Here is a 27180-nt window from a genome sequence, read left to right as displayed (position 1 = left end):
TTCCTTCATCGACTACTAGGCTTGTAATTCTGTCAAAAAATGAGATCAGATTAGTCTGACATGACTTATTTTTCAGAAACCCATGCTGACCTTTAGTGATCAGAGTTTATTTCTAGGTGCTCACAGACCGTTTGCTTAATGATCTGCTCTAGAATCTTTCCTGGTATTGATGTCAGGCTGACTGGGCAGTAATTGTTTGGGTCCTCTCTTTTCCCCTTTTTGAAAATAGGGACAACATTTGCCCTCCTCTTTCAAACCTGCCCCCCTTTTTATCTTATACTCGTATGATGGAAATGCTGCTGGTGCATGTCCATAAGATGCCAACCCACCACCTGAAGATGAATTCTCTAGCTTTTTCCTGTAGAAACATTTACATTTGCTTATTAAGAAACAAAGTGTTCACAAGCTATTTTAGGCACATACACATCATTATGTACGAGACAGATAATTTTAGTTTGAGATAAAGTATATGACCCATTATTTGGAATTCATGTCTATCAGACACATAGTGGGTACCGTACAGAACTTCTGATGTACAGTGAGATTTTTTAGTGAACATGTAAAGACCATATGGCAAGGCACAGAAGCCCTTCGGTTTACAATTGCTATTCATTAGACTAGTAGTGATCACGCAGAGGAATGAAGAAGCAATCTTGCTGAGGAAATTAAACAGGTTGCATTTCTAGAAGAAATGGGTAGCTTTGCTTGCAGTAATCAGTTATTTTCCTTCCATATAATCCCTCTTTAGGATCAGATAGCACAGTGGAATGCCTGTTCAGAGAATTTAGTGACAAGGATCGAGCAGAAGCTGTGGATTTGTGTTGTAGCTAAAGAGCATTTCTTCATATCTTGGAATGCATTCCATTTTAGTTTTAAGCCAGTAAACTGTAAGCCATTTAATGTTAATTTGGTATTTTTCAAACCCAGAACACTGAAGAAAGAAGCTCAGTATGACAAGTTTCTTACTTCAATGAGCATGAACCAATAAACACTCACATCTAGGTTTGTTTGCACTAGTTATAATTTTTTTAAAAATGTTTACAGGAGGCTATACATGTTCCTTCACAAGAAACAATACCTTTAAGAAAAATGACTAATGCTTTACTCTTTTCAGCTTCAATAGTTATCACCTATTGAAATACTTGTTTATTAAAGAATGTCTTCAACTGAACATTTTACATCTTTTCTGCCAGTCCAATCAATCAACCAGGATCAAGTCCGACATATACGGTAAACAGTGTATGGCAAGAAGACAAAGATTTTACTGAAAAACCTGTAAACTTCTTACATGCTGTCAAGAAGTTATAAGGCAGCATCCTGCTTGCTTAACAGGGGAGGCCATACTCCACCAATTTACCTTCTGGAAAACAGCAATTTATGACCAAGTTTCAGGATGCCTTGCCTTCCGGGAGCTTCAACACATGGCACCATTTTAGAATGGCTTAGTAAGGGCACCCTTAAGAGCAACAAGCAAGTTAGAAAACTGAACATTAAAGGTACCCCCTGGGAATGAGATAGTGCAGAATGCAATAAGACACAGTACAGCAAAAACAAGAGATTGGAGGTGTTTACTTCTGAAGTCCAGTTTAGATTGTAATCTCCTCCTTCCAATGGGAGGACCTATGTGACATGCCCCAAGTAGGGTTAGCCAACTAAGTGAAGGCATGAATTATGATTGGTTGTCGTCTTCCATGTTCAATTAAAAGATGTTCTGCCAATTCCTTCTCTTGGGTAACTGAGCATTGCTATAAATGTTTTGAGCAATGACAACCTGGGCCAAAAGTCACTGAGAAGTGCAATGTTCATCTTGCAAGAATGGATTTCCCGAAAATCTTTTAGCAACATGAAGTTAACTTCCCTACCCACTGCCAAAAGTGACTCTGAAATCCTGATTCCAGTTCCAATTGCTCTGCTTTGGAGGCACAGCAGTCCAGTTCTGCCTGTCTTATTATATTGGCAAGATTTGTTCTAGGACGCTTTTTGAAGACTGTGGAATTCTGTCTGGGAATCTTATATCAAACTCAATAATAAGATCCCCTCGTTGGCTTGGATTCTTGGGGAATGGAAGACCTTCTCCAGGAATTCTTCGCTTCATTCCAGGTTTAATGATATCCTTGAATACCATTGGTATGTTCCTACCATCTAGAGTTGGTGTGTTCACAGTGCAGCCACATAGAGCCTAAACACAAAAACAAGCCAGAGAAGATAATGCCATTTTCTGTAAATAGTTCCCTCTTGTAATTCTCATTGAACCCAAGTATTTTTAGTGGGCCTATGACAACTGACTAGAGTTCACGAAGACGGGAGGAAATGCTGACAACTCTTGAGCTAAACATTGAAGCTACATATAGGCCTACAATCAGCATCCCATAACATTTCACTGTGCCTGAAATCATGCTGCTGCTACCATATCATGAGCTGCTTCCTCAGTGCGCTCCCCATGAGGCTCTGATGAAGTATACTCTTAATAGCTTGCCCATAATATAACAACTCATACTATAATCATGTGTAGTGGTGAGTAGGAAATAGATTGGAACATTCTCAATTTTTACCCATTTCAAAATCTAGTAATTTAGAAACTTCAGATGGAGTTCAAATGTTGTGCTATCATGAACAATCCATCTGTGCAAGAATTACAGCTTGCCTGATGGAATGACTGCCCCCTCACTTCCTCCCCACAAAGCTCTGCGGTTCTCTGAATGCCCCCCCCCCCGAGCCAATTTCAGAGGCAAGCCCCACTGTACAAATAGAAATCCCTGCATAGGACTTCTGCTGACTGGGCATGTTAAGTGAATCCAACCCTTTGTTCCTCACTTCATTAATCAGCAACAAGTCAGGAATTTCCACTTACCTCACGGAGGCTGATTTTGGCTGGATATACAATATCAGACCCATCTCTTCTAAAAATATTATGTGGCTTGTCTTTTAAAACAAATACAATATCAGCTGGAATGTTGTTTGGTGTCTGGTCTCCTTCTTTGGGGAATGTAATCTTTGTTCCTTCTTTCCAGCCACGTTTGACTTCAATTGTTAGAATCTTATCTTCATTGCGTGCGCTTTTCCCATCTGGACCGAGACGTTTATGAGAAATTTTCATTTTCTTGGTGCATCCAGAGTAAATCTCCTCCAATGATACTCTCAACTCATGAGTAATGGGTGGGTCTTGTTTCTTGCGTATATGTTCAGGGCCCCCACGACCACGGGAAAAGCCAATGTTACCAAAGTTCTGAAAGCTTGTGAAGGGGTCATCAACATCCATGTCTTCATCGCCATTCCTCTGGACAAAAAAGGTATCAAAAGGATTCCTCCCACCAAAGAATTCTGCAAACATGGCATGAGGATCTCCATGAAAGGTGTAAGTGAATGAAGTGCCATTGGGACCACCTACTCCGCCGCTGCTGCTGGGACCACCTCCCTTTAGTCCTGAAATACATACAAGGACAAACAAATTAACCTCTTTCAGCAATTACCACTGGAATTTAATCAAACACTTCTAAGGAAGTCCTGTATCAAAAGGCCAAGCATGTGCTAGCAAAGAAATGCCAAGTAAAGTTTTTATCAGAACTGTTGCAGCCTTCTTTTTCTCCATTTTCCTCAAGTGCAGTGTGTTGAGAACCCTACCATTCAGGAGTAGCTAACGCCGTGTCCTTCACCATGTTATAACTCCCATCACCTCTCAACGTTGGTCATGCTGGTTGGGGCTGATGTGTACTGCAATCCAACAATATCTAGAAGGCCCTACACTGGCTAACCTTCACATTTTGTAGAGATTATAAATAACTGAATCCATGCTGCTACACAAACACAGCACCATTTAGGATGCATTTCACCTTAGCCTGCATAAACAAATAGCCCTTTAACATGACATTAATAAATATTATTGGGAACAGATCTACAAATCAAAACTAACATGGTAAAGAACAGGTTAGCATGAAGAATATGCTAGAATCTTCTAGCAAGTACTAGAAGACCTTTTTGTAGCAAAGGCTCCACCTATCCTAGACAGCCTGTCATGCAGCCCAATTTATCCAGTCAATACATGTTACCAACAATGTTACAGGAAAATGCTAAGCATTTTACTATGAATGTAGGCAATAGAACACCAGAATAATTACACAAACCAAATATATTTGTAACTATATTTAAATACTTTAGTCTTATGTGCTACATGCCTTAATATATCACAAAAGTAACAGTATTGTGTTTAGTTTCTTCTAAAAAACAACAACAATTCAAACATAGCATACTAAGTTGCTGGAAAGCATGAACGTACTTGTAGCAAGTTTATTATTGAAAAACTGAGAGGTCCTCAGAAAAACAATAGAGATAAATCCTACATCAAGTTATTTTTTCACTTTCTTCCCTGCCTAAATGATTTCAACTTTATTTCAAAGTAGGTTTCTCAAACAGGAAGAACCTGAAAGGTAATGGTGGATTTTTAAGGAGTGACCTTAATACTATATGAACAATTCAAAGATGGCAACTCATCTGGCTAGTTTCCAGGACGACAGAGTAAAATAACTTGTTCTTTCTTCTCACCTACTTTCCCCTCCCTTCACCTATCTTAGAAAACCAGTTCTAGTAGATTAGTTGCTGAACAGTCTTTCCAAAAGCCACTCCAAAGGGAAATGCTTCCCAACAGCACTAAATAGCAGAGTTGATCATCAGTTATAAAGCAGAGATTTTTAGAAGATGTTATCGCTCAAGGGTGGGGCAGGAGGGAGAGGAGGAAAGTTACGACCGGGGTGGGGTGGGGGGAATGACACTATTTGACTCTACTCTCGATATCAAAGCAACTTCTGCGAGAGGAAAAAATGCTTAGCTTACGTAAGTGCAAAAAAAATTCTAATTATCTGGTCCCATTCGAGGACGCTGGCTCGACCACCCTGTGCTTTTTTTGTACGCACTATATACCACACGGTTTCAAAGTCAACTTTCCATTTGAAAAACTGTCAGGTTTGCGTTAATCCTGACTCCATGACACCTCGAAAAGCGGGGCTTATTTTGCATCCCGTCCTTTACACTAGAAGCAGATCCCCTCCACATCCTCGCCCATTCTCTTCCCGCATATAAAAGAATAACAGACAACAGCTAAGAGGTGGTATATACAATACATAAGACACTCGGGAACCCCTGTCTAGAGCAAACGGCTACGATCTCACTGCGGGACTTCGGAGCTGTGTGAACGTGCAGGGGGACCGAGTTAGCTCCGGTCCCAAGAGCTCCGCTTCTACCCTTTCCTCCCAAGCATCCTCTCCCTCCACCACCCCCCCAAACACGCACCCTCCTCGCCGAACTTGTCGAAGATCTCGCGCTTCTTCGGGTCGCTCAGCACGTCGTACGCCTCGGCGATCTCTTTGAACCGCTCCTCGGCTCCCGGGTCCTTGTTCTTGTCCGGGTGATAGCGCAGCGCCTGCTTGCGATACGCCTTCTTAATGTCGTCCTCACTCGCCCCGCGGGTCAGGCCCAAGATCCGGTAATAGTCCTTCCCCATCGCCAGTCACCGAATGCCCTCGCTCTCAATCACTGGCTCAATTAGCTTTCTCCTCGCACGGCTGTCCTGGCTATAGCTCGGCGGCAGCCGCTTCCCCCTCACTATTTATATGGCGGGCGGAGGAATCTTCCAGAGCTTACCACAACGTTCTCCGCCCCAAACCCGCCCACCCCTTCTGCCCTCGCCAATCGCGGCCTACAGCCACTTACGCTCCACCAATGGCAACGGGGTTTGCGTCACACATGGTGGGGAAAGCAACGGTTGCCGAGATCTCGCCCCCCCCCCCGCCCGGCCCCCGGCCTTAATTGCGGAGGTGAAGAGCATTCTCTGCAACACCAACGGTTCTCATTCTCCAGAGTTCTGGATACGGCGGCGGCCGCCCGCTGGGCCCGGACGAATCAGGCGAAGCTGCGGGATGCGCGTTGTCCGCATCTGGATGAGAAGCTACAGGCCGTCCAATGAAAATGATCCTGCCGAGGCCTCGCCCTCGCTGGTGCGCCATCACCTGCGAGTAGAAACTCCGCCCACAAGCCACGCCCCCGTTTTGTTGTTATCTAAACCCGCCAATCCGCAGAGGGCCCTCATTTAACTAATTCAGCGAGAGGGAACCGGTGGCCCTTAACATATTGTCGGACGTCACCGTGGGGCCAATGGTCAGGAATGAGGGTAGCTGTAATCCAAACACAAGTGAAGTTCCCTTTAGGACCTGTAGTGCTGCAGATCCCTTTCTTAAGGTGTCTGGGGGCAGCAATGTTCGTTTTCCCATTTCACAGATTTTTCTAGCCTTTTTAAAAAAGACTCCAGGACAGGCAGCGTGTGCGGCTCCTTTTCAGTGGCATCACACCATCCAATGAGAAGAGTGGTTCTCATCCATCACTTCCCTGTCTCTTAATGTGTGGAAGTTTGTAATCTGTTCACATAGTCCAGATTGGACACCAATGGCCAGCTGTTGTATTCCATGAGAACCGAATATTGCTTCCTTCTGCCCTGATGGATGTGTGCCCGACTCCGTTGTCTCTTCTGTTTCATATGAACATTTTTTGAATTAGTGGTTTTATATACAGGTAGGTAGCCGTGTTGGTCTGGGTCGAAGTAAAATAAAAAAATTCCTACAGTAGCACCTTAAAGACCAACTAAGTTTTTATTTTGGTATGCGCTTTCGTGTGCATGCACACTTCTTCAGATAGGTTTTATATAGTCTGCATTAATACCAGATTATTACACTCCTCTTAAACCTTGATTCAATAGAGGGTATACGTCTGTCTCTTCTGCCAGCGGGGTTGCTGAGGTACCTGAGAATAATTACACTAAGAGCTTCTCTGAAAAACCTGTTCCAGCATAATTCCATCAGAGCTGTATTACTCTTGCTCCAGAGTTCAGGGCAACTGCTTTCCTTTCAAATATTATTAAGGGCCGGCTACACCAATTCATTCCCTTCTGTAAAAATAGTTTGTAACAGTTTCAAAACGGGGTTTCCAACGAAGCTTTTCATTTAAACAGATCCCCTGCTATTTGTGGAGCAGTCATCAATTGTCCACTTACGTTCCCTAGATGAATCCCCCCCAACCCCACATTTTAAAATAGTGCTGTCGTGTTACTTATTGCAAAAGGAGTTGAAATTGACTCACATTGACCTCAAACCAGTTCAGTGAACAGACAACAGATCTAAATCATTAGTACCGGTATGTATCAGAATCTGAACAGGAGGAAAAAGGCAGGAGATTGCACCTCTTGTATTATGTTGTTAATAAGCAATTAAATAAAAAGGGACCAAAATGTAACTTTGACCTGTTGGCATATGTAATGCTTTCTTTGGTGGAACTTTTGAAGCAGCCACAACAATCAATAGCTATACTAAGTTGAAGCTTATTTATGGAATCAAAAGCACTAGTTCGGTCTACAAGGGCTGTGAACACATTACTGGATGGCCCATGAACAGTTTTATTTATTGTTAGATTATAAAGAACAATTTTTCAGTCTATGGTGCATTAGTCTTTTAAAAATTCCAGTTATAAGTTTTAGAATTGTGAGTGTTAACTTCTAAAAATATTTCCTGTTCTGTTCTAAAAGATGTATAAGATCATTTTTGTCCTACCAGTGTGCATTCCATGGCACACTGATGGTACCATTGGACTTGAAGACAGGAAAAGGCATGATCAACTTAAGAGGCAGATTATCAGTTTCTGCTCTGTGTTCTATGGTTCAGTGAATAACTTTTGTTCATAAAATAGAGGAAGCTGGTATGTAACCCACAATACTGCTTCCCTGTGTGTTAACTCAGAAGTCAATCTCACTATATTCAGTGGGGCTTACCATAGCTGTCAAGTTTTCCCTTTTCTTGCGAGGAAGCCTATTCAGCATAAGGGAATTTCCCTTAAAAAAAGGGAGAACTTGACAGCTATGCTTACTACCAGGTAATTGCATAGGATTGCACCCTAGTCTTGAACTTGCCGGCTCCTGAAACCCTTTGAACTCTTATTCAGACCCATGCCCTGACTTCATTCTGAATTAAGGTAGTTACAACAAACACCAGACAGTAGGTCATTATGTTAGGCATGCAGTAATTTTAAAGTGTTGTGTTAGCAATTCCCTACAATGTGAAATTCAGGAGATAATTGCAGGTTAGTGGTTGTTAGATAAATGCAAATTGAAATAACTTTTAACTGGAGAGTAACAGCCCTCATAAGCCTGATAAGAAAGCATTAGCATATGTTACCTCTGCGATGTTCTGCTTTCAGATAAGCATTCTCTCTAGAAGAAGTGGATGATCAAAATTTCAGTACAGAAAAACTCAGAATTTTGGAGAAAACATTCTTTTATGTGTGAGTGTGAGTCACAAAAGCAGTTACTGTACTCAATTTTCTTAGGAACTGCTTTTCAACTTTGTAAAAATTAGTGTTCATAACCATCTTTGTAATCAGGCACAGAACAAAATCAGATGAATTTGCAAGCAGCACTTTACAACCTGCCTGAAGCATGGGAGGTTATGCAAGATATACATCTCATTTAGCACTCAATTTAATGATAAGAACATCTGTCAAAAGCAGGGTGGGGAACCTCCAAGGGGTTTTTAAAATCAGAATCTCCTCTTAAACCTCCTTTAAATACATCCTTGGTGGCATGACCACAAAACATAGGAAGTGTTATGTTCTACTTTTTTCCCATCAAGGAGGTCCCAGAGTATGGTTGACATGCTTGTTTATCATCACCTTACTGTAGATTGTTCCCAGGCTTCCCTGTTGTCCTGCCTCCTGTACAATGTATATATGTAGCTAAAGAATAAGATCATATAAACATCAAATATTAATAATTTCATTATTTTTAAATATCAAAGTGCAGATTTTATGTGCTGTTCTCCCCTTCAATATTTCAAAGTGGGCTGTGGGCTTAGTCTAAAACCAACATAAAGGCTAACACCCTTACTACACTGATAGCATTTATTATCTGCTAAGAATATGCTCATCTGTCTCCTGAGAAATCTCTATGTGGGACAAGAAGCTACAGTTAGAACTGGATATGGAAAAACTGACTGGTTCAAAATTGGGAAAGGAGTACGACAAGCAGGGCCTGCTCTAGGTGTAACCCCGGTGGTGCGGGGCGCCAGGGTGGGACTAGAGGAGGAATTAAAGAACCTTTTAATGAGGGTGAAAGACCCCTTGGGCCTTCACATCTCTAATCCCATGCATTGGGCACAGAGCACAGGGCTTAGACATGATAGCTAAATCAGACCTCCATGTTCAGAGGCAGTATATTATTAAATACCAATTGTTAGGAAGAAAGAACAAGGAAGTCCTGTGAGCTTCCATAAGGCACCTTCAGTGGATATTGTGGGTAACAGGATGCTGAACTCATGGGCCCTTGGTCTGACTCAGCAGGGCTTGTGGCTTTATTTGTTCCTGTGGTTACAGCACTCAGATAAAATTTTGTTGCTTTTATTGTCTGGAAAGGCACTAAATAAGTGTGTGTGTGTGTGTGTGTGTGTGTGTGTGTGTGTTTGTGTGTACACTAACCCAAGGTTGAAGAGAATTAAGGGTCAACAAAAGAGAGACTACCCAGTGAAGCAGATTACCGAGATTGATTTCACAACAAAATACCATAAAACTGTAAGGGATTAATATGAATGCATTGTAACTGGGGCTGAGGGTTAAATTTGTTGTTGTTTGGTCGTGTCCAACTCTTCGTGACCCCATGGACCAGATTACGCCAGGTTAAATAGTCATGGTTAAATACTAACTCTCACACATCCAACCTCAAAGCTCCTGCCTCCAGTCAGCTGGACAGAGGAGAAGAGACCTCATGATATACAGTACTTCAGTTTCACTTCTCCCAAATTACAAACAGGCACCAAATCTTCACCAATCCAGACCAGTCTCTGTTGCTCTCCCTTGCACAGCAAGACCCATAAATCCTAAATACACTGTTGGCTCCTGGACAAAACGGGAAAGGAAATCTATTCCTTCTACTGTTATTCATCCCATCATTATTGACAATTAACCTCTTAAACATTTTGATGGCACATGTGACATAACAGGAAAGTCCAGAAGAAACATCAGGCATCTTTTCAACTGATTGAGTGCTACAGCAAACATGAGAAGGAAGTGTCAAGGAGAAAAATAAATGATTTTGTTAAAAAAAAAACCAACAACAGCCAAAAACCACAACAAAAATACCCACTCTGATCAGAATAGGATAAGCTAAAAGATAAATAAGGATGAAATGAATGACATTCAAGATGTGTACTGACAGATGTAAAGGAGAAGAAACATAAATTGGAAATTCGTTAGAGCATCAGAGCATGCCAGGTTCTAATACCATTATTATTAGAACCGAGATCCTTTCCGAAAGGGTGAAGTTTAAAATATAGAAAGTGTATCGGATGTCTGGAGATCATCTATTAGTGTGAATCACAGCATGCAGCTGAGGAGGGAGAAGAGATGGAGAACTGGTGTTCATGGAGACACCTCAAGAAATACGTGCTAACTCTAAACCCAGGTACTAGAACCTGGAAAAGATGAGATAATCAAGTGTATAAACAGTTTGACTATCATCATCTCTTAAGATTTCTACGGCATTTCATTAGATAAAATTTAGACATAAAATAGCTTTGCAAATGATTTTGATGTCCATTCAGGAGGAATTTGACTGCTCTGTAGGATCCAGAAGGTACACATTTCCAATTGTGTGCTAAATGGAAACTGCCAGTGTTTAGGATTGCTTGGAGATAATAGTTGTGGTAGGTTGGCTTGGTTTATTGGCCATTATTTGGCATGGCAACTGTTGTGTATTGAGTCAAAGGATTTTATATCTGTATTATTATTGTCTGTATTTGCATTAGGATAAAGTAACTGCCTTTTGGTTCCAGAGGGTACAGCTACTATTGGTTCATTTAAGCTGCTGTATTTGGATCCTCTGTCTTATTGGTTCCCTCCAAAAGGCAGCACTGTGATTGCCTGATATTGTTCCCTCCAAAATGTATCCCTTCCTAGCCAGTCCCCTGTCCCTATAAATGTAGCGTTCCTGCCCTCACAGTCAGTCTTGTTCACTTTAATAAAGAGCTGTTACTAGAGAACTGTCTCCAGCATGTTTTGTCAAGAAAGCTGAAATCACAAACCCCACGTCACAACAACTGGCGACGAAGGTGGGATCCGGAATGCTGAGGAGCGGTTAAACACAACCCTGCCTCAGAGTCCGGATTGCAGCTGAGAACAAGACTCACTGGCCAGCTGAGAAGACGACCCTGCCCGCTAGGACAATGGAGAGTCCAAGGGTATTGGAGCCCTTCCAGCCATCAGAGCCCCACACCTGGGAAGACTACGTCGAACGCTTCGAGTTCTTTGCAGTGGCTCAAGGGATCACCGATGCCAGCAAAAGAAGGGCCACATTCCTGAGCTATTGTGGGCCCGAGACCTTCAAGCTGGCCAAGGCATTACTTGCTCCAGCGAAGCTGAGTGAGACATCTCTCAAAGATATTCTTGCCTGCCTAACAAGCCACTTGGCGCCTACTGAGACCAAGATGGCCCGGCGGATGGAGTTCCATAAGAGGCAGCAGCATGCTGGGGAGTCTGTATCCGCATTTCTGGCTGAACTCCGGAAGCTCGCTCAGCACTGCGGCTTCCAAAATCTGGAAGAGACTCTCCTGGATCGGTTTATTGGTGGTCTGAGCAGCAAGAAAGCCAGAAGACGCATCGTGGCTAAAGAAGAGGTTACCCTTGCTTCAGCCTTGAAGGAGGCCACCGCCACGGAGAATTATGAAAGAGAGGAGCTTGATGCCAGTCGCAAGGCCACTAAGCCACAGATAGAAGTTGCGCATGCCATGGACGAGCTAGAGGCTACTCCGAGCCAGAGCCCAGTCCGTGGGGTTGAGTTGGTGCGTCAGGCCTGCACAGTGCACAAAGATCGCCGAGGCAGTTGCCCAGGTTGTGGCGGAAACCATGAGCGGAAGAGTTGTCGTTTCAGGGATGCTATGTGCCGGACGTGCGGAAAGACGGGTCACATCGCCAGGGTCTGTAGATCGGCGGCGTCAGGAGCGACAGGAGCACCTAGACTGGAGCATCGCAGACCGCCCACAGCACCTCGTTTTCTAAAGGACTGCCACTACGTAACGGAGATCAACGGGAGGGCCGTGCAGTTTCCAGCGCAAGGCAAGGCACACGTCAAGGTGAAGATTGAGGGTCAGCAGTGCGACATGGAGGTGGACTCCGGATCTGCATTCACCATCGTGTCGGACCAGACTGCGAAGACATTCTTCCCCAGGGGTAAGTTGCCCCCTCTGGAGCCCTTCCCGGCAACCTTGCAGTCGTACTCAGCAGGCCGCATCCATGTTATGGGAATGTGTGCTGTGAGAGTACAGTTCCGGGACAAACAGGCTGTACTCAAACTGGTGATTGCGAAGGGCAGTCGCCCCAGTCTCCTGGGCACTGACTGGTTCCCCGCCCTGGGACTGAGTATCTCAGGGCTAAATTCAATCCAAACCTGCCCTGAGATGAGCGAGGCATTATGCAAGGAATTTGCTGGTCTCTTTAATGGAAAACTGGGTTGTTATAAAGGGCCCCCAGTTGACTTCGAATTGGATCCCGGGGTGGCCCCAATCCGACTCAAACCAAGGCGAGTGCCATTTGCACTGCAACCCAAGATCGAGGCAGAGCTGGATAAATTGGTCAAGCAGGGAGTTCTCTCACCCGTGGACTCTGCTAAGTGGGAGACTCCAATCGTCACGCCCCTTAAAGCAAATGGGGAAGTCAGGATATGTGCAGATTACAAATGTACTATCAATAAGGCACTCAGGGGAAACTCATACCCCATTCCAGTCGTATCACATCTGTTGGCTAAACTGGCTGGGGGCAAGGTGTTCGCCAAAATTGACCTGGCACAAGCTTACCAACAGCTGCCAGTAACCCCACAATCAGCGGAAGCACAGACTATTGTCACACATAAAGGGGCGTTCAGAGTTAACAGATTACAGTTCGGAGTTTGTGTGGCCCCAGGGATTTTTCAAGGGCTCATGGAACGCCTGTTAAGGGGTCTGCCGGGGGTCTTGCCATTTTTTGATGACGTTTTGATTGCTGGAAAAGACCCACAGGAACTTGTTGCGCGTGTCCGTGCAGTGTTGCTCAAGTTCAAGGAGGTGGGGTTGCAACTGAAATAAGAAAAATTCAGGCCTTATGCGACAAGGCAGCACGAATTGTCCATGCATAAGGGTTGTCTCCTATGGGGAGATAGGGTGATCATCCCAGCACCACTGAGAAACAGGGTTCTTGAGACACTTCACATGGGACACCCAGGAATGGTCAGGATGAAGTCGCTAGCCCGATGTTATGTGTGGTGGCCTGGAATGGACCAGAACATAGAACAATGGGTACGAACATGCAAGGCATGCCAAGAGGTGCGGCCAGAAGTGGCCAGAGCACCAGTCCACTGGTGGGAGCAGTCCAGGACTCCCTGGAGCCGGTTGCACATAGATTTTGCTGGGCCATTCCAAGGGAAGGTCTTTTTGGTTATCGTTGATGCATATTCCAAATGGTTAGAAGTGGCGATGGTCCCTAGCATGGCATCAGCTGCCGTAATCAAGGTGTTGAGGCAGCTGTTTGCAACCCACGGGTTACCTGAGACCATTGTATCAGATAATGGGGCAGCTTTTGTATCCCAAGAATTCAGGGCATTCTTGGCTGATAACTTCATAAGAGGGGTCACATCCGCGCCCTTTCACCCATCCTCCAATGGGCAGGCTGAGCGCATGGTACGAACAGCCAAAGAATCCATTGCGCGCTTAATGGAGGGTAACTGGTCGGCTCGCATTGCACGAATGTTATTTTTGCAGCATGCGACGCCGTGTACTGCGACGGGCAAGTCGCCAGCCGAGCTGCTCTTAGGTAGAAGACTGGTAACGGTGCTGGATTATGTCCACCCAGATAAAATGCCAAACCGTAATTCAAGAGCAACCCCCCAGGCTGAGAGTGACACAACAAGGTATCTCGCCCCTGAAGATCTGGTCTGGGTGAGGAACTATTCACGAGGTCCGCGGTGGGTGGCCGGTGTGATCACCCGGGCTAGTGGACCTGTGTCCTATTATGTGACCTTGGAAAATGGGCAAGTTTGGAAGAGACATATAGATCAGCTGAGGCGCCGGGCGCTCAGCAGGGAGGAGTCAGATAATTCATCCCTGGCTAATGACGCACAGCTGCAAGACCAGAGTGAAAATGGCCCAGAGGTGCAGTCACCAGGGGCTTCAGCAAATGAACCAGGGTCTGCTAGTCCTCAGGATGACGAGGTACAGGTAGGGGACCCTGAGATGTCTGGGACTCCATCTGTTCCTGACGAAACCCCTATAGCAGCCCCTCCACCACAGGTAACACCCAATCCAGAACCTGCAACACCTGTTGTCAGGAGATCAGGTAGAAGTTGTAGGACCCCACAGTACCTGAGGGATTACGTCTGCTGTGCTCACTAGGGGGGGAGGGGTGTTGTGTATTGAGTCAAAGGATTTTATATCTGTATTATTATTGTCTGTATTTGCATTAGGATAAAGTAACTGCCTTTTGGTTCCAGAGGGTACAGCTACTATTGGTTCATTTAAGCTGCTGTATTTGGATCCTCTGTCTTATTGGTTCCCTCCAAAAGGCAGCACTGTGATTGCCTGATATTGTTCCCTCCAAAATGTATCCCTTCCTAGCCAGTCCCCTGTCCCTATAAATGTAGCGTTCCTGCCCTCACAGTCAGTCTTGTTCACTTTAATAAAGAGCTGTTACTAGAGAACTGTCTCCAGCATGTTTTGTCAAGAAAGCTGAAATCACAAACCCCACGTCACAACAGCAACCATAAAAGTACCCTGTTTATGTCACCAACTAAAAGGTCTTCAGCATGATTGAAGGCTGATAAAAGGAACACAGGGCAACTCCTTTCTCTTACTAAGCACATGACAGGTGATTTTAGAGTAGAGCTAGGGACCACAACATAGCATCATTTTACTTTTAAGCAATTAAAGGTAAGGATTCACATGTTAAGTTGGATTATGGGAACTCTGGAGACTATCCAGTCTTGCATTGGTTTGCTTCCCATGTTCTCTTGGATATCATCCATAATTGCTTAAAAAGCTTCTCCAACTACGTGCAGTTGGAGCAAGGATTGATGTGCAATGGAATGTTCTCCCACTCTCCTCCCAATACCCTCCCAAATCTTATTTGGGGTTTTCCAAACCCTTCAGAGAAGATTTGGGAAGGGCATGTGGCATGCATGGGGGAAGAGAGGGGAGCAGAGTGAGGAATTTTCTGTTGCCCAAGCGTAAATCATTGTTTTGATGCAATAACTTAGTTAGAAACCACATGGTGTCCAAAATTAAAAAAATGTGTAAACTCACAGCTGAATATTGGAATTAGTTTGATGCATAAGAATGAATGAGTTATTTCTGTTTTACTTTGTTTTTATTGCATCCCTAAACGTACTGCATATAAACATTGAGTGTGGTGATCTCCTAAGCGGTAGGCGCTTCCAGATGGTCACTACTTTGGGGTGGGATTTAATCACATACCTGCAAATTCAGGTTGCAGCATTGTAATTCACTATAAGTTCTTGGAATAATGAAAGTGATGAGGGAATGCAGTGGAAATTGTGGAGCAACACTTGCTTTGATCTAACATTGCCCGGCCAACCTGCAAACAAATCAGAATGAATGCTCAATAATCAGGTTGTCTGGGAACGCCTAGAGCTATCAGAACAGTGTATTGTTTTTCTGAGCACTGCAATAGGCAGCTTCTTTGTTTCCTTACATCCTAGTGAACCTCAGTGTTGAATTACACTCCATGGTTTCTTTCCCTGGATCATCTTTTTGAATAACATGGAACACTTCGGGGTGTGTGTGTGTGTGTGTGTGTTTGCGTTTGCAGAGTGGGGGTAGAAAAGCAGCAGGAGAGAGGGTTTGAGATGAACAATTAAATACTGTTGTTTATCTCTCCATTTCATCTCTTCTGTTCATTCACTTGTGACATTTCTGACCCTGTGATCAGTGTAGCATTAGCCAATTCAAATTGTGCAACCTCTGTTCTGAGTGAAGCACTGAATCAGTTGTTGAGAGTTTCATTAAAGTATTTGCATAATTCCCATTAACAATGAAAAATGAAAACTTGTGTTTATTACCTAACCTTGGGTATAGATTTTACTTGAAAAAGGGTTCTGAGTAGGCATAGGCACAAAGAATTGAACTGATCTTTCTGCTCATGGAATACAAGCTTTTAAAATATCACTAGACTAGAAAAAGGAGGCTATTTTTAAAAACCAGTGAAATCCAGCAACAAACTAGACATTTTGTGATTACAGCGATTTCACTACAACAGATAGAGTAATTTTGCTGGGACTCTGAGATTCTGCAGCCTCTGAGTCCTTTGTGAAGTTAAAAGAGCAGCCAGGAGTTAAAGGAAATGGTCACAACAATAGTCACAACTCATAACAGGGATGATGATAAATATTGACAAGGATCTAACTCATTTCCATCCTGTGACCTGTTCACGTTGTCCTAAGGAGCTAGCATTAAGAAGAGATAAGGGCTAAACTACATTTGGTGTTTGTCGAGCTCTTTCTCCTTGTGCTGTTGACTTTAAAGAGATAAATGTGCTGGGGGTGGCAACTGAGCTGAATCAGGATCCTTCATCCCTGCTGTGCTCCTGATTGAAATGGCCCATCATACTTACTGAAAGCTACCATTGGCGTCAGTAGGAGCTTTATTCCCATTCAGAGTAGTGTACATGGAATGGAAATCCAATTGGGACCATGGTGGAGAGGAGACTATAGCAGTATAGCTCCCTTCCCCCCAGCCATGGGCCTGATCTGACTTAGGCCTACCCACCCTGGCTATTTCTTTTTAAAAACATTAACTTTGCAAGAGCAAAAATATAAGACAAGTGTCCCAATGGACTCTGGACTCCATTGGAATCAAGTTCATCCTTCCCTCTACTTCTTTAGACAGTTGTTTTGGATGCTACTGGGTATAAATGGATAAGAGGCGTCTTAAAGCAGCCTTTGATGTGCACATAGATTACCCGGTACCTAGCAGAAGTAGAACTAGCTGGCCTCTTTCTTCTGTAAGATATTTCAGTCTTTATGAGGTGTATCACAGGATGGATGCTGCTGCCAGCTCATTCAGCAAGGTGCGAGAGGGTGAAACTGAGTTTAGTAAACCACAGGTAGTTAATTCCACCCTTGAGTCTCCCTCAGCCAATACTGTTGGTTCCTGTGGTTCCATGGTTAGGATGGCACACATACAGGTACTAGCATATGGTAGGAGGAAGAAAAAGACTTGTCCAATTTTTAAATTTTTAATTAGGGTTTGAGAATAAGCCAGGATCTGAAACCATCTTGATTCTGGCTTGTTCTCCGGTAGTTTAAACATACTACAGTTCCCTGAGTTCAAATGTACCAAGGAACTGTGATTGGTTGAAAATTTAAAGTAGATTCCCCCCCTCCACTTTCTTTACAGGGAAAAAAGGAGGGACAGGGAAAAAAGAGGGGCAGTGTATGGGTTCAAGGCTTGTGGAAACTCATTAACTAGCAGAATATCATGATTTCCGGGTACAGTATGCCTGAAGCAGCTCCTATTCTAAGTGTGACTGGTTTTATTTATCTGAAGAAGTGTGCATGCACACGAAAACTCATACCAATGACAAACCTAATTGGTCTCTAAGGTGCTACTGGAAGGTTTCTTTTTAATTTTGTTTCGACTACGGCAGACCAACTCGGCTACCTACCTGTAACTAGTTTTATTGATGGTGTTTCCTGCTTGGCAGGGGGTTGTACTGGATGGTCCTTGTGGTCTCTTCCAACTATGATTCTATGATTTATGTCACAGAAGATCTGATACAGCAGTAGCTCAAACAGCAGGCAAAGGACATCGTTCTGGTACTAAGTGTGGCTACAATCCTAACTTCAAGGGAGTTACTTTTACTACTCAATTCCTTGTTGGAATATTGCATTAGGAAACTTTGTGCCAGGGATGTTGGGGAACATTTGGCCATCAAGTTGTTGTTGGACTACAACTCCCAACATTCCTGACTATGCTTGCTGGGACTGATGCCAGTTGGAGTCCAACAACATTTTGAGGACTGCCAGTTCCCCATACCTGGCCCTCAACAAAAAATACACTAGAAAGCTATTGTTTGGACGTTAAGAATACAGTCAAACATAATCTGTTCCAGAAGGCCATTTGGCTTCCAAAATGTTTGACAACCAAGGTGCGGCTTCTGATTGGTTGCAGGAACTTCCTGCACTCAAGTGGAAGCCATGGCGGAGGTTTGGCTTCCAAAAAACATTAGAAAACTGGAGCTTTTACTTCCGAGGTATGACTGTACTTCCACTTTATTTATATGGGGGGGGGGGACTCCTACGTTTTCTCATTGCAAAGTCTTTGATCAGACCTTCAAAACTAATCTTACGTAACACATCAGCTTCCATACTTAGTAGAGATAAGGCATTGCACAGTTAGAATCATACAGTTGGAAGAGACCACAAGGGCCATCCAGTCTGTCACGGTCCGGTCGGCGGGCGTCAGGACCAGAGGCAAGATGGTGGGGTAGAAGCAGGAACAGGTGCAGGGCTGAGGGTCCAGCCGCAGGCAGTTGCAGGGTCAAGGAGCAAGGCAGAGACGAAGGTCCAAGGAGCAAGAAGCAAGGCGAAGGCTCAAGGAACAAGAAGCAAGGCGAAGGCTCAAGGAACAAGAAGCAAGGCGAAGGCTCAAGGAACAAGAAGCAAGGCGAAGGTCCACGGGTCGAGGAGCAAGGCGAAGGCAAAGCAAGGGTCCAAGGGTTGAGGATCCAGGCGTTGGCAAGGCAAGGTTCCAAGGAACAAGGCGAAGGCTCAAGGAACAAGAAGCACGGCGAAGGTTCAAGGAACAAGAAGCAAGGCGAAGGTCCACGGCACAAGGATCAATACGTCGGCAAGGCAAGGGTCCACGGAGCAAGGATCACGACGTCGGCAAGGCAAGGGTCCACAGAGCAAGGATCAAGACGTCGGCAAGGCAAGGGTCCACGGAGCAAGGATCAAGACGTCGGCAAGGCAAGGGTCCACGGAGCAAGGATCAAGACGTCGGCAAGGCAAGGGTCCATGGAGCAAGGATCAAGACGTCGGCAAGGCAAGGGTCCAAGGAGCAAGAATCAAGGCGTCGGCAAGGCAAGGGTCCAAGGAGCAAGGATCAAGAGGCCAGATGCAAGCAGGCAGGGATAGCGTTGCTGTGGCAAAAAGCTGAAGGGAAATGCTGGGCTTTTATCCCTCCCAGCTCCTGCCACCAGGTGCAGTGAGATCTCAAGTGGCTCCACCTGGGTGACTACTCCTTGCCTCTCCAGCACAAGCTGAGGTCTTCACCTGTGTGGCCACGCCTTGCTTCTCCAGCACAAGCTGAGGCAGGCCCCAGTCCTGCAAAGCACTACAGGCCCCAGAGCCTGACTCCTGCCCATACTCCTGACACAGTCCAACCCCCTGCCAAGCAGGAAACACCATCAAAGCATTCTTGACATATGCCTGTCAAGCTTCTGCTTAAAGACCTCCAAAGAAGGAGACTCCACCACACTCCTTGGCAACAAATTCCACTGTTGAACAGCTCTTACTGTCAGGAAGTTCTTCCTAATGTTTAGGTGGAATCTTCTTTCTTGTAGTTTGAATCCATTGCTCCGTGTCCACTTCTCTGGAGCAGCAGAAAACAACCTTTCTCCCTCCTCTATATGACATCCTTTTATATATTTGAACATGGCTATCATATCACCCCTTAACCTTCTCTTCTCCAGGCTAAACATACCCAGCTCCCTAAGCCGTTCCTCATAAGACATTGTTTCCAGGCCTTTGACCATTTTGGACGGTTGCCTCCTTCTGGACACGTTCCAGCTTGTCAGTATCCTTCTTGAACTGTGGTGCCCAGAACTGGACACAGTACTCCAGTTGTTCTGTTGGAATTTTTTAATATACTTCAACTGAGAGAATGAACACTCAGCTGAGCAATGTGTGACCATTGTTAAAAATCCAGCAATGGGAACTATCTGTGGTGCCCCTCTTCCCTTGATACACTAAGCACATGCTTATTTTGTTTAATGGTTAATCCTGCCCTGGTTGCTGGTGCTGGGATTGGTCCAACCAAAGGGCAATGCACAACTAGGGAGCAAAAAAGGAAGTGAGGAGGAGCACTGGGCAAGCTGTTGCTCCCAGCCCACAGTACAGTATTGACATGCACTGCTGACATGTGTTGATGTCTGGATTGTTCTAAATATGATTTTGGTTCTGGCTTTGGGTTTTAAATTCCATTTTTAGGAATGTGTTCAGTTAATGGGACAGGGTTTGGGGGGTTCTCTTTAGTTTTAGGAGGGAAGGAGGTTAAGTGTGTCAACGTGAAATATTTGTTGTGTGTGTGCTGGAGTCTTAATTTGAGTCATTGCACTGCTAAGCTTGTGCTGAGCTCTTTCCTCCCCATCTAACCTTCTCTTTGTGAATCAGGTTTCCTCATAGGTGAGTTGGTGACTGCTGGAGAGCTGAGAGGAAGGATTAAAAGTGGAGTGTTTAAATACTGAAAACCTGTTAGCAGTGAGTCAGTTGGGTGTGGTGCTGGGAGTGACACAGGGGAAAGCACACAAGGATTGTCCAGCTCACTAGGTTAGTAATTTAATTTAAAAACCAAGGCTGCATTGCATGTACAAACTTGCTATGTGCAGACTTGTTAGCAATACCTATCCGGTAAAGGTAAAGGTAGTCATGACCGACTCTGGGGTTGCGGCGCTAATCTCGCATTATTGGCTGAGGAAGCTGGCGTACAGCTTCCAGGTCATGTGGCCAACATGACAAAGCTGCTTCTAGAGAACCAGAGCAGCGCACAGAAACGCCGTTTACCTTCCCGCTGTAGTCTTACCTATTTATCTACTTGCACTCGAACTGCTAGGTTAGCAGGAGCTGGGACCGAGCAACGGGAGCTCACCCTGTCGTGGGGATTCGAACCGCCGACCTTCTGATCAGCAAACCCTAGGCTCTGTGGTTTAACCCACAGCGCCACCCGTATCCCACCTATCCGTTAGGGCGTGTCATTTTAGGGGGTTAAACTTTTTTGTTGTTGTTCCAAATTCCTTCCCTGAGGGGTCTTTAAAAAGTTTTTTTTGGATGTCAGGAATCCAAATCTGTCATTATTTACATCTGGCTTAGTAAGTCTATGTTTGAGGAAAATACAGATAAACTGCTTTTGGAAAACCAAATATTTTTTATTTTACCTACTGAAAATGGCAGGTAATGCTAAATAATAATAATACCGTTATAAGAAAAAAACTGCTCCTTTGTCCCTTATGGGGTATCCAAGAGCCCGCATAGAGTCCTTATGTAAGTTTTCTATCAGTAGGAGAAAATAAAAGAGGCCAACCAGAGAATATTGAGAAGCAAAGCAGCTAGTAAGCATGATCTTTATTAAACTGTTGCAACAGGGTCCCCCGCTCACCCCACGCAGGGAGGGAGGAGAGGAACCCAGAACAATGGTGTCCAAGCTCTTATATATAGACATTTGACATTGCCTCCCCTGTAGCTCAAGACCACCCCTCAAAACATCATACATACATCACAGAAAGATTGAGTGTGTTGCTTCACTCTTGTACGCCAGGATACCTGATAAAGCCTTATCTCAGACATAGTTACAGGTAGGTAGCAGTGTTGGTCTGAGTCGAAACAAAATAAAAAAATTCCTTCAGTAGCACCTTAAAGACCAACTAAGTTTTTATTTTGGTGTGAGCTTTCATGTGCATGCACACTTCTTCAGATTGCAGTCATTAACAGTCGTTAACAGTCATCAACAGGTCTACCACTCCTATCAGCCCATCACCCATTCCCATCACCCCCCCCACCCCACCCTCTGAATATACATAAGGGTCTGGTGACTTCTGTTTCAGTGTATCTGAAGAAGTGTGCATGCACACGAAAGCTCATACCAAAATAAAAACTTAGTTGGTCTTTAAGGTGCTACTGAAGGAATTTTTTTATTTTATCTCAGGCATGTCCAACTCCCAAGAGACTGTGATCTACTCCCAGTATAAAAAACTGGCCGTGATCTACCCATTTTCATTGGAGGGAGGAGGAGCGTGTGTGGGGTGGGTGGATTGCCCAGAGTTGTGGAGCTTTTTTGGGGTGGAGGATATTGCACAGAGTTTTTTAGCTTTTCCCCTGTAACTTTTTGTACACGATAAGGATCCCAGGATCAGCCGGGGATCTACTAGTAGATAACGATCTACTGGTTGGACATCCCTGCCTTATCTGATTGCCATTCCTTTGAGATGGTAAATACTTAGTTCCTGAATCTCTTACACATGTTGATAGCGTGCTCAGCTTAACAGATACTTGCCAGACTGTATTTACAGGGAGGTGTAAGCCTCTACAGTCCAAAGACAATTGGAAAGCTTTTCCCATTTCCTTCCTCCTTGCAGAGAAATATTTGAGGTCAATTTGAGAGAGTCAAAATAGCTTCAGGATTATTCTCCTGTACTATTTCAGCCACGTGGTTTATATACTTATTTATGTGTTTGCCTTGTACATTTAAGAACATTTATTTTATATATATATATATAAGACCTTAGAATTCCTATAATAAAATTATTATTAACATATAACTCTGAATACATGGCAATCATTTTTCATTATTTCTATGATTTTTTCACACATTTTACTTACCAAGCAAAACCAAATTATATTAATTTAACCAAAATATAATTTGAATTCCCAAGTCATCTTACGACTTTTTAGCACCCCTCATTTTGGGAATTTGAAAGTCGAGAAATTCAACAAGCCCTAGTGGCCCGTGTCAGTTAATATTTTGGCATTCATGTGCTGCAATTACTCGCAGGTCTCCAACCTAGATTACTGTACATATTTAATTTTATATCAATAGATCCCTGAATAGGTAGCGCTGTCGGTGAACAGCAGGTGGAGCACTTCAACTAGTAGCAGTAACATTGATAATTCAATTTGGAAGTCTTGTAGACTCTCTTATCACCATCAGCAACTTGGACTTCCTTATGCTATACAAGGTAGAAGTGTCAATAGTGGAGTTACAGGCATGTGCAGAATTAGGCCCCCCTGTGGCTGAGAGCCCCCCCTCCAAGTTATTAGTATACATTGTTAACTGAGAGCATACATTTGCAACCCGACTACAAACAATGAATGGCCAGCAACTTAGTACAGCGTGTTTCAACTTTGTGTGGTTGGAGGCTGGCCAGTTCAAATTACACAAATTAAATGGATAACTCTTTTTGTGCAGGGTTTTTCTGGTGTGGAAAGAGTGTTTAAGCTCTCAGACTTGTTTACTAGACTCTACAAGGCTCTCGCAAGATCTCGAACAGCCTCACTCACTACCGTAACTAGTACTGCATTTACAGAGAAATCATCATTTTTGGGGGACAATAAGAAGTTTATAGGGAAGCTTCCAGTGTGTAATGAATAGAATGGTGGTTGTCTTCCGTATCATGGTCTGCAAGATAAGGGAGCTTTAATGACATCACTGCCCATGTGAAGACAGATTTAGGTACCTCAGCAGCACTGGAGCTGATGTAATGCAGTGGCCAGAGCTGGGATGGGGAACCTTTGGTCCTCCAGATGTTGCTGGACTAGAATGCCCATCATTCCTGATGAATGGCCATTCTGGTTAGGACTTATGAGAGCTGAAGTCCAACAGCTACCGGAGTGCCAAAAGCAGAGCCGACTCAGCCATTAGGTAGACTGAGGTGGCTGCCTCAGGCAGCTGAAGCCCCCAAGGCAGCAGCCTCCACCTCCACCGCCAGTGCAGAAGTGGCACCAGTATTGGCTGAAATCGCATTCAAAATGGATCAATATCTTGTGGCGCGTGCAAGATCTCATGCAATTTCGGTGATATCTCATCTTAAGTTGGCGCCAATGCCAGCACTGCTTCTCTGCCAGTGGTAGAAGCAGCAGGCCAGGTGGAGAAGTGGTTGCGGAGGCAGTAGGTATGATGGCAACAGTGACAGAGCAGGGAAGGTGGCCCAAAGTTATCCTTGCTTGGGACTGGGAGAGCTCAGTTCAAATTCGAGCACAACTAAAAAAAAACCTCATTGGATGATGATCCTGGGCCACTCAATATTTCCCAGCATAAGTTGCTCACAGGGTTTTTGTAAGGCAAAAGTGGAATATCTTCCCATGTATGCCTCCCTGACTTCATCAGAGAAGGGTGGGATGCAAATGTGATTAATGCAAAATGGAAGTTTATAGGGTAGCTGGTGTCTGTAATGGAATTCCTGCTGCTTTGACTTCAACCAGAAGCTATGATAGTCTTCGCTGCCTTTCGTTAGCTGCCTTTTATTGCAGAGAATGCTGCTATTTAGTAACAGACAAGAAACGGCTGAGTAGCGATTTGTGTAAAATCACAGTGGATTCCATTGATGAGCAATGTGCTGGCATGTTTAGAGCCAAGTTTCTGTGTGGGTGTGCCAGGAGGAGATCCTAGGCAATGACTCATTAATATATTTTAACCCTCATTTTGTGGGAGAATGTGGTAAGAAGGTACCATCCTTGGCAAATAATTACATGCATGATTCATTAAAAAGATTAAAGGGGTCACAAAAAAACTATAAGTCTGCACCAAGCCTCTCAAGCTATTAAATGTCTGAACAGTACCATAAGTTGTGTGAAAGAAGCCTCTGGCTTTGGATGTCAATGAACCTATTCTCCCTCTCAAATTATTGTGTGTGTGTGTGTGTGTGTGTGTGTGTGTGTGTGTGTGTGTGTTTAGTTCAGGCAGGAGTGAATCCAGTTCTTAGCTATATGACGAACAAAGAGAAAGTATAAGTAATGTAGTGTGTACAGTTAATCACATCCACCTGTATTTTGGCAGATGCTGACTGTAGGCAACAGTGCTAAATTCCATGGATGAACACCCTTCTACAGGCAAACTGCTGATCAGGCACAAACCAGGTTAAGGTTAGTACAGTATTACAAAAGATTGTGCAACAGAAGTGTCTTCTAGTCACTCAACATGTTCAGACAAAAGTGACAACAGAACATATTTTGCACATAGCTCAAGGCCTTGAAACTGGTAAAGGGGGAAATATTTCACAGCAGGAAATAGGAATGAAAATTCTCCCAGGTGCGTCCATGCCTCTAAACATTAAGGTGAGGTGGAAGACTTGTTGAGCCATGAATTTGCATAATTTGCTCCACAATGAAGGTGAAGTGGACTGATAATATAACTATATATACATATGGGTTGAAAATTCAGCGGCCATGATAAATGACCACTAACAGATTTACAGCACAATCCTATGCATGTCTACTCGGAAGTACATGTGAGAATATGAAGCTATTTTATATGGAAACAAACCGTGGGGAACATCTAGCTCAGTATTACTTACGGTAATAAGCAGCAATTCTTCAAGGTCTGCAGCAGAAATTGTTTCCAACATGTCACATCCACACCATACATTTAAAGCAAGTGGCTTCCTGCATAGAATCCTGCGAACTGTAGTTTGTTAAAGATGCTAGGAACTGTAGTTCAGTGAGGGGAAAACTACAATACCCATGGTTACATGGTGCTTTAAATATATGGTGTGAAAATGACGCTGTTCCATCGCATAACGTTTTAACTGGGAATGGCTGGGAAAGAACCTGGGGCAGGATTCAACTAAGTTGTTGTGTGCATGGAATGATGTCCACCTGTGCAACAGGACTTTTCTCTCCTTTCCTCCATCCACATCCCACAAATTTGTTCCTAAAAAGGTTTTTGGGGTGCAATCTCATCATATAAGCAGATGTTGTTCCTATATGCATACCCCACTTAGTGCTGCATTGAATTCCACCCCAGGACCTTCTGCATGCCTACATCTTCTGATGTATAATTCTCACTAATTTACAGAGCAAGATCATCACTTTTGTCTACTTCGGTTGACTTTTGCCCCCAAAGCACAAAAAGCTTTAGGAGTCTTCTTCTACACAGACAAGGCCACAGTCTTGGACAGCCATAATGCAGGTGGGCAGGGGAGAAGAACAAGCGCAGGAGTCTTTGTGACAGCTAGTCATTTGGTGAAAGGGGCAAAAGGAGCTCTCCTATTTTAAATCCGGCTTGCCTGTTCAACCAGTTACAATAAACCTTCAACATATCTGTAGCTATTTTATGTGCATGCTTCTTCACTGCTATCCTCTGGCTATCTAGGACTGCAACCATTTCTTCCAGAATTTGTCTGCCTGGGTGAGCTAAAGTTTCCACTGCCTGATGAATATACTGTAGTGATTCAAAAGCATCAGGGGGATATACGGGGGATGAATACAGCCTTTTAAAGCCATTTGAGGACCTATAGCTCTTCATATCCCCTCCCAATGCTGGAAATCTCTGTCTGCTACATGTTAGCTGAATTATTAATCTGAAGGAGATTCTTTTAATCAGTGCCTTTTTCCTAAAAAAAAACATTTAGGGGTACTCTCATTTTGACACAAGAAAATTCCATTTTATAGTTTAAATTGGGAAAAATAAATACAATAAATGGACAAAAGTACAAAGATTCACAAAATGTTTAGGGTATGCGTTCCTCTGCACCCCCCCCCCCCGAAAAAGCACTGCTTTTAATTTGAAATGCCGTCCTAGAAATAATGACTTTTCAGGGGAGGGGAGATTACAAATAGAAAAGTGAAGCCTCAGACAGTGTTGGCCTTTTAAGTTAGTATTTCCTCCAATTATTCATTTGCCTGTACTGTTTTCCAGAGGCTATATTAATAGAACCTGTGCTTGAAATAGCCTTGCAGTATGCACAGTACATATGAAGGGCATTTGCTAAGGAAAGAGGATTAAGCAAAGGAGTGAAAATAAATGGGAGGTTCTTCTTCAACCACATAGAGACTTTAGACCTGTAATAATTTCCTTATTCTCTTTTCTTGTGCTGTACTTCTGTTGTCTTGTCTCAGCAACTTTATGAGACTATTAGGCTTCCTTCCCACATTTGTCTTCCTTGCCACTATCAACCATGTTGTATTTATGATGAAACTCTACTAGATAACTGCATCTTGCATTGTGTGGGTAAATGCCAGGATCTGTCCAGGTCTTCTTAGGCCCCTATGCCTGGGCAGGACGTCTGGAACACCTTCAGCATACACCCGGGATTCATGGACTCATAACTGGGCTTTATGAGCACCAAATCAGCAGTGAACAGCAGAAGCATTTGTAGAGGTTTCAAAACATTCCTCATTTATTTCTA

At 43.9% G+C, this 27180-nt stretch overlaps 1 protein-coding gene and 1 long non-coding RNA gene across 3 annotated transcripts in view; both read right to left on the bottom strand.

The window, feature by feature from the left end:
• Positions 1-1100: 1100 nt before the first annotated feature.
• Positions 1101-5573, bottom strand: DNAJB1 (DnaJ heat shock protein family (Hsp40) member B1). The gene is made up of 3 exons (XM_035104811.3): positions 5284-5573; positions 2852-3423; positions 1101-2179 (listed from the first exon to the last, which is right to left on the bottom strand). The coding sequence occupies exons 1-3, from the start codon at positions 5492-5494 to the stop codon at positions 1949-1951; spliced, it is 1014 nt and encodes a 337-aa protein (XP_034960702.1). The 5' UTR covers positions 5495-5573; the 3' UTR covers positions 1101-1948.
• Positions 5574-8209: 2636 nt separating this feature from the next.
• The window catches only part of LOC148686822 (uncharacterized), a 38181-nt gene continuing 19210 nt past the window's right edge, over positions 8210-27180 (bottom strand). The window contains exon 4 of one of the 2 annotated variants that reach the window (XR_015948435.1): positions 8210-8245. This is a non-coding gene — a long non-coding RNA (uncharacterized LOC148686822). Of the gene's footprint in view, positions 8246-15499; positions 15640-27180 lie in introns of those variants that run through there. The other variant, XR_015948434.1, reaches the window with a different exon arrangement.

This window comes from Zootoca vivipara, chromosome 2 (assembly GCF_965207765.1).
Source record: "Zootoca vivipara chromosome 2, rZooViv2.hap1.1, whole genome shotgun sequence".
In the NCBI taxonomy this organism is placed as follows: Eukaryota; Metazoa; Chordata; class Lepidosauria; order Squamata; family Lacertidae; genus Zootoca; species Zootoca vivipara.
Note: the sequence above shows the minus strand (reverse complement) of the source record. Positions and strands in the feature narration are given on the sequence as shown.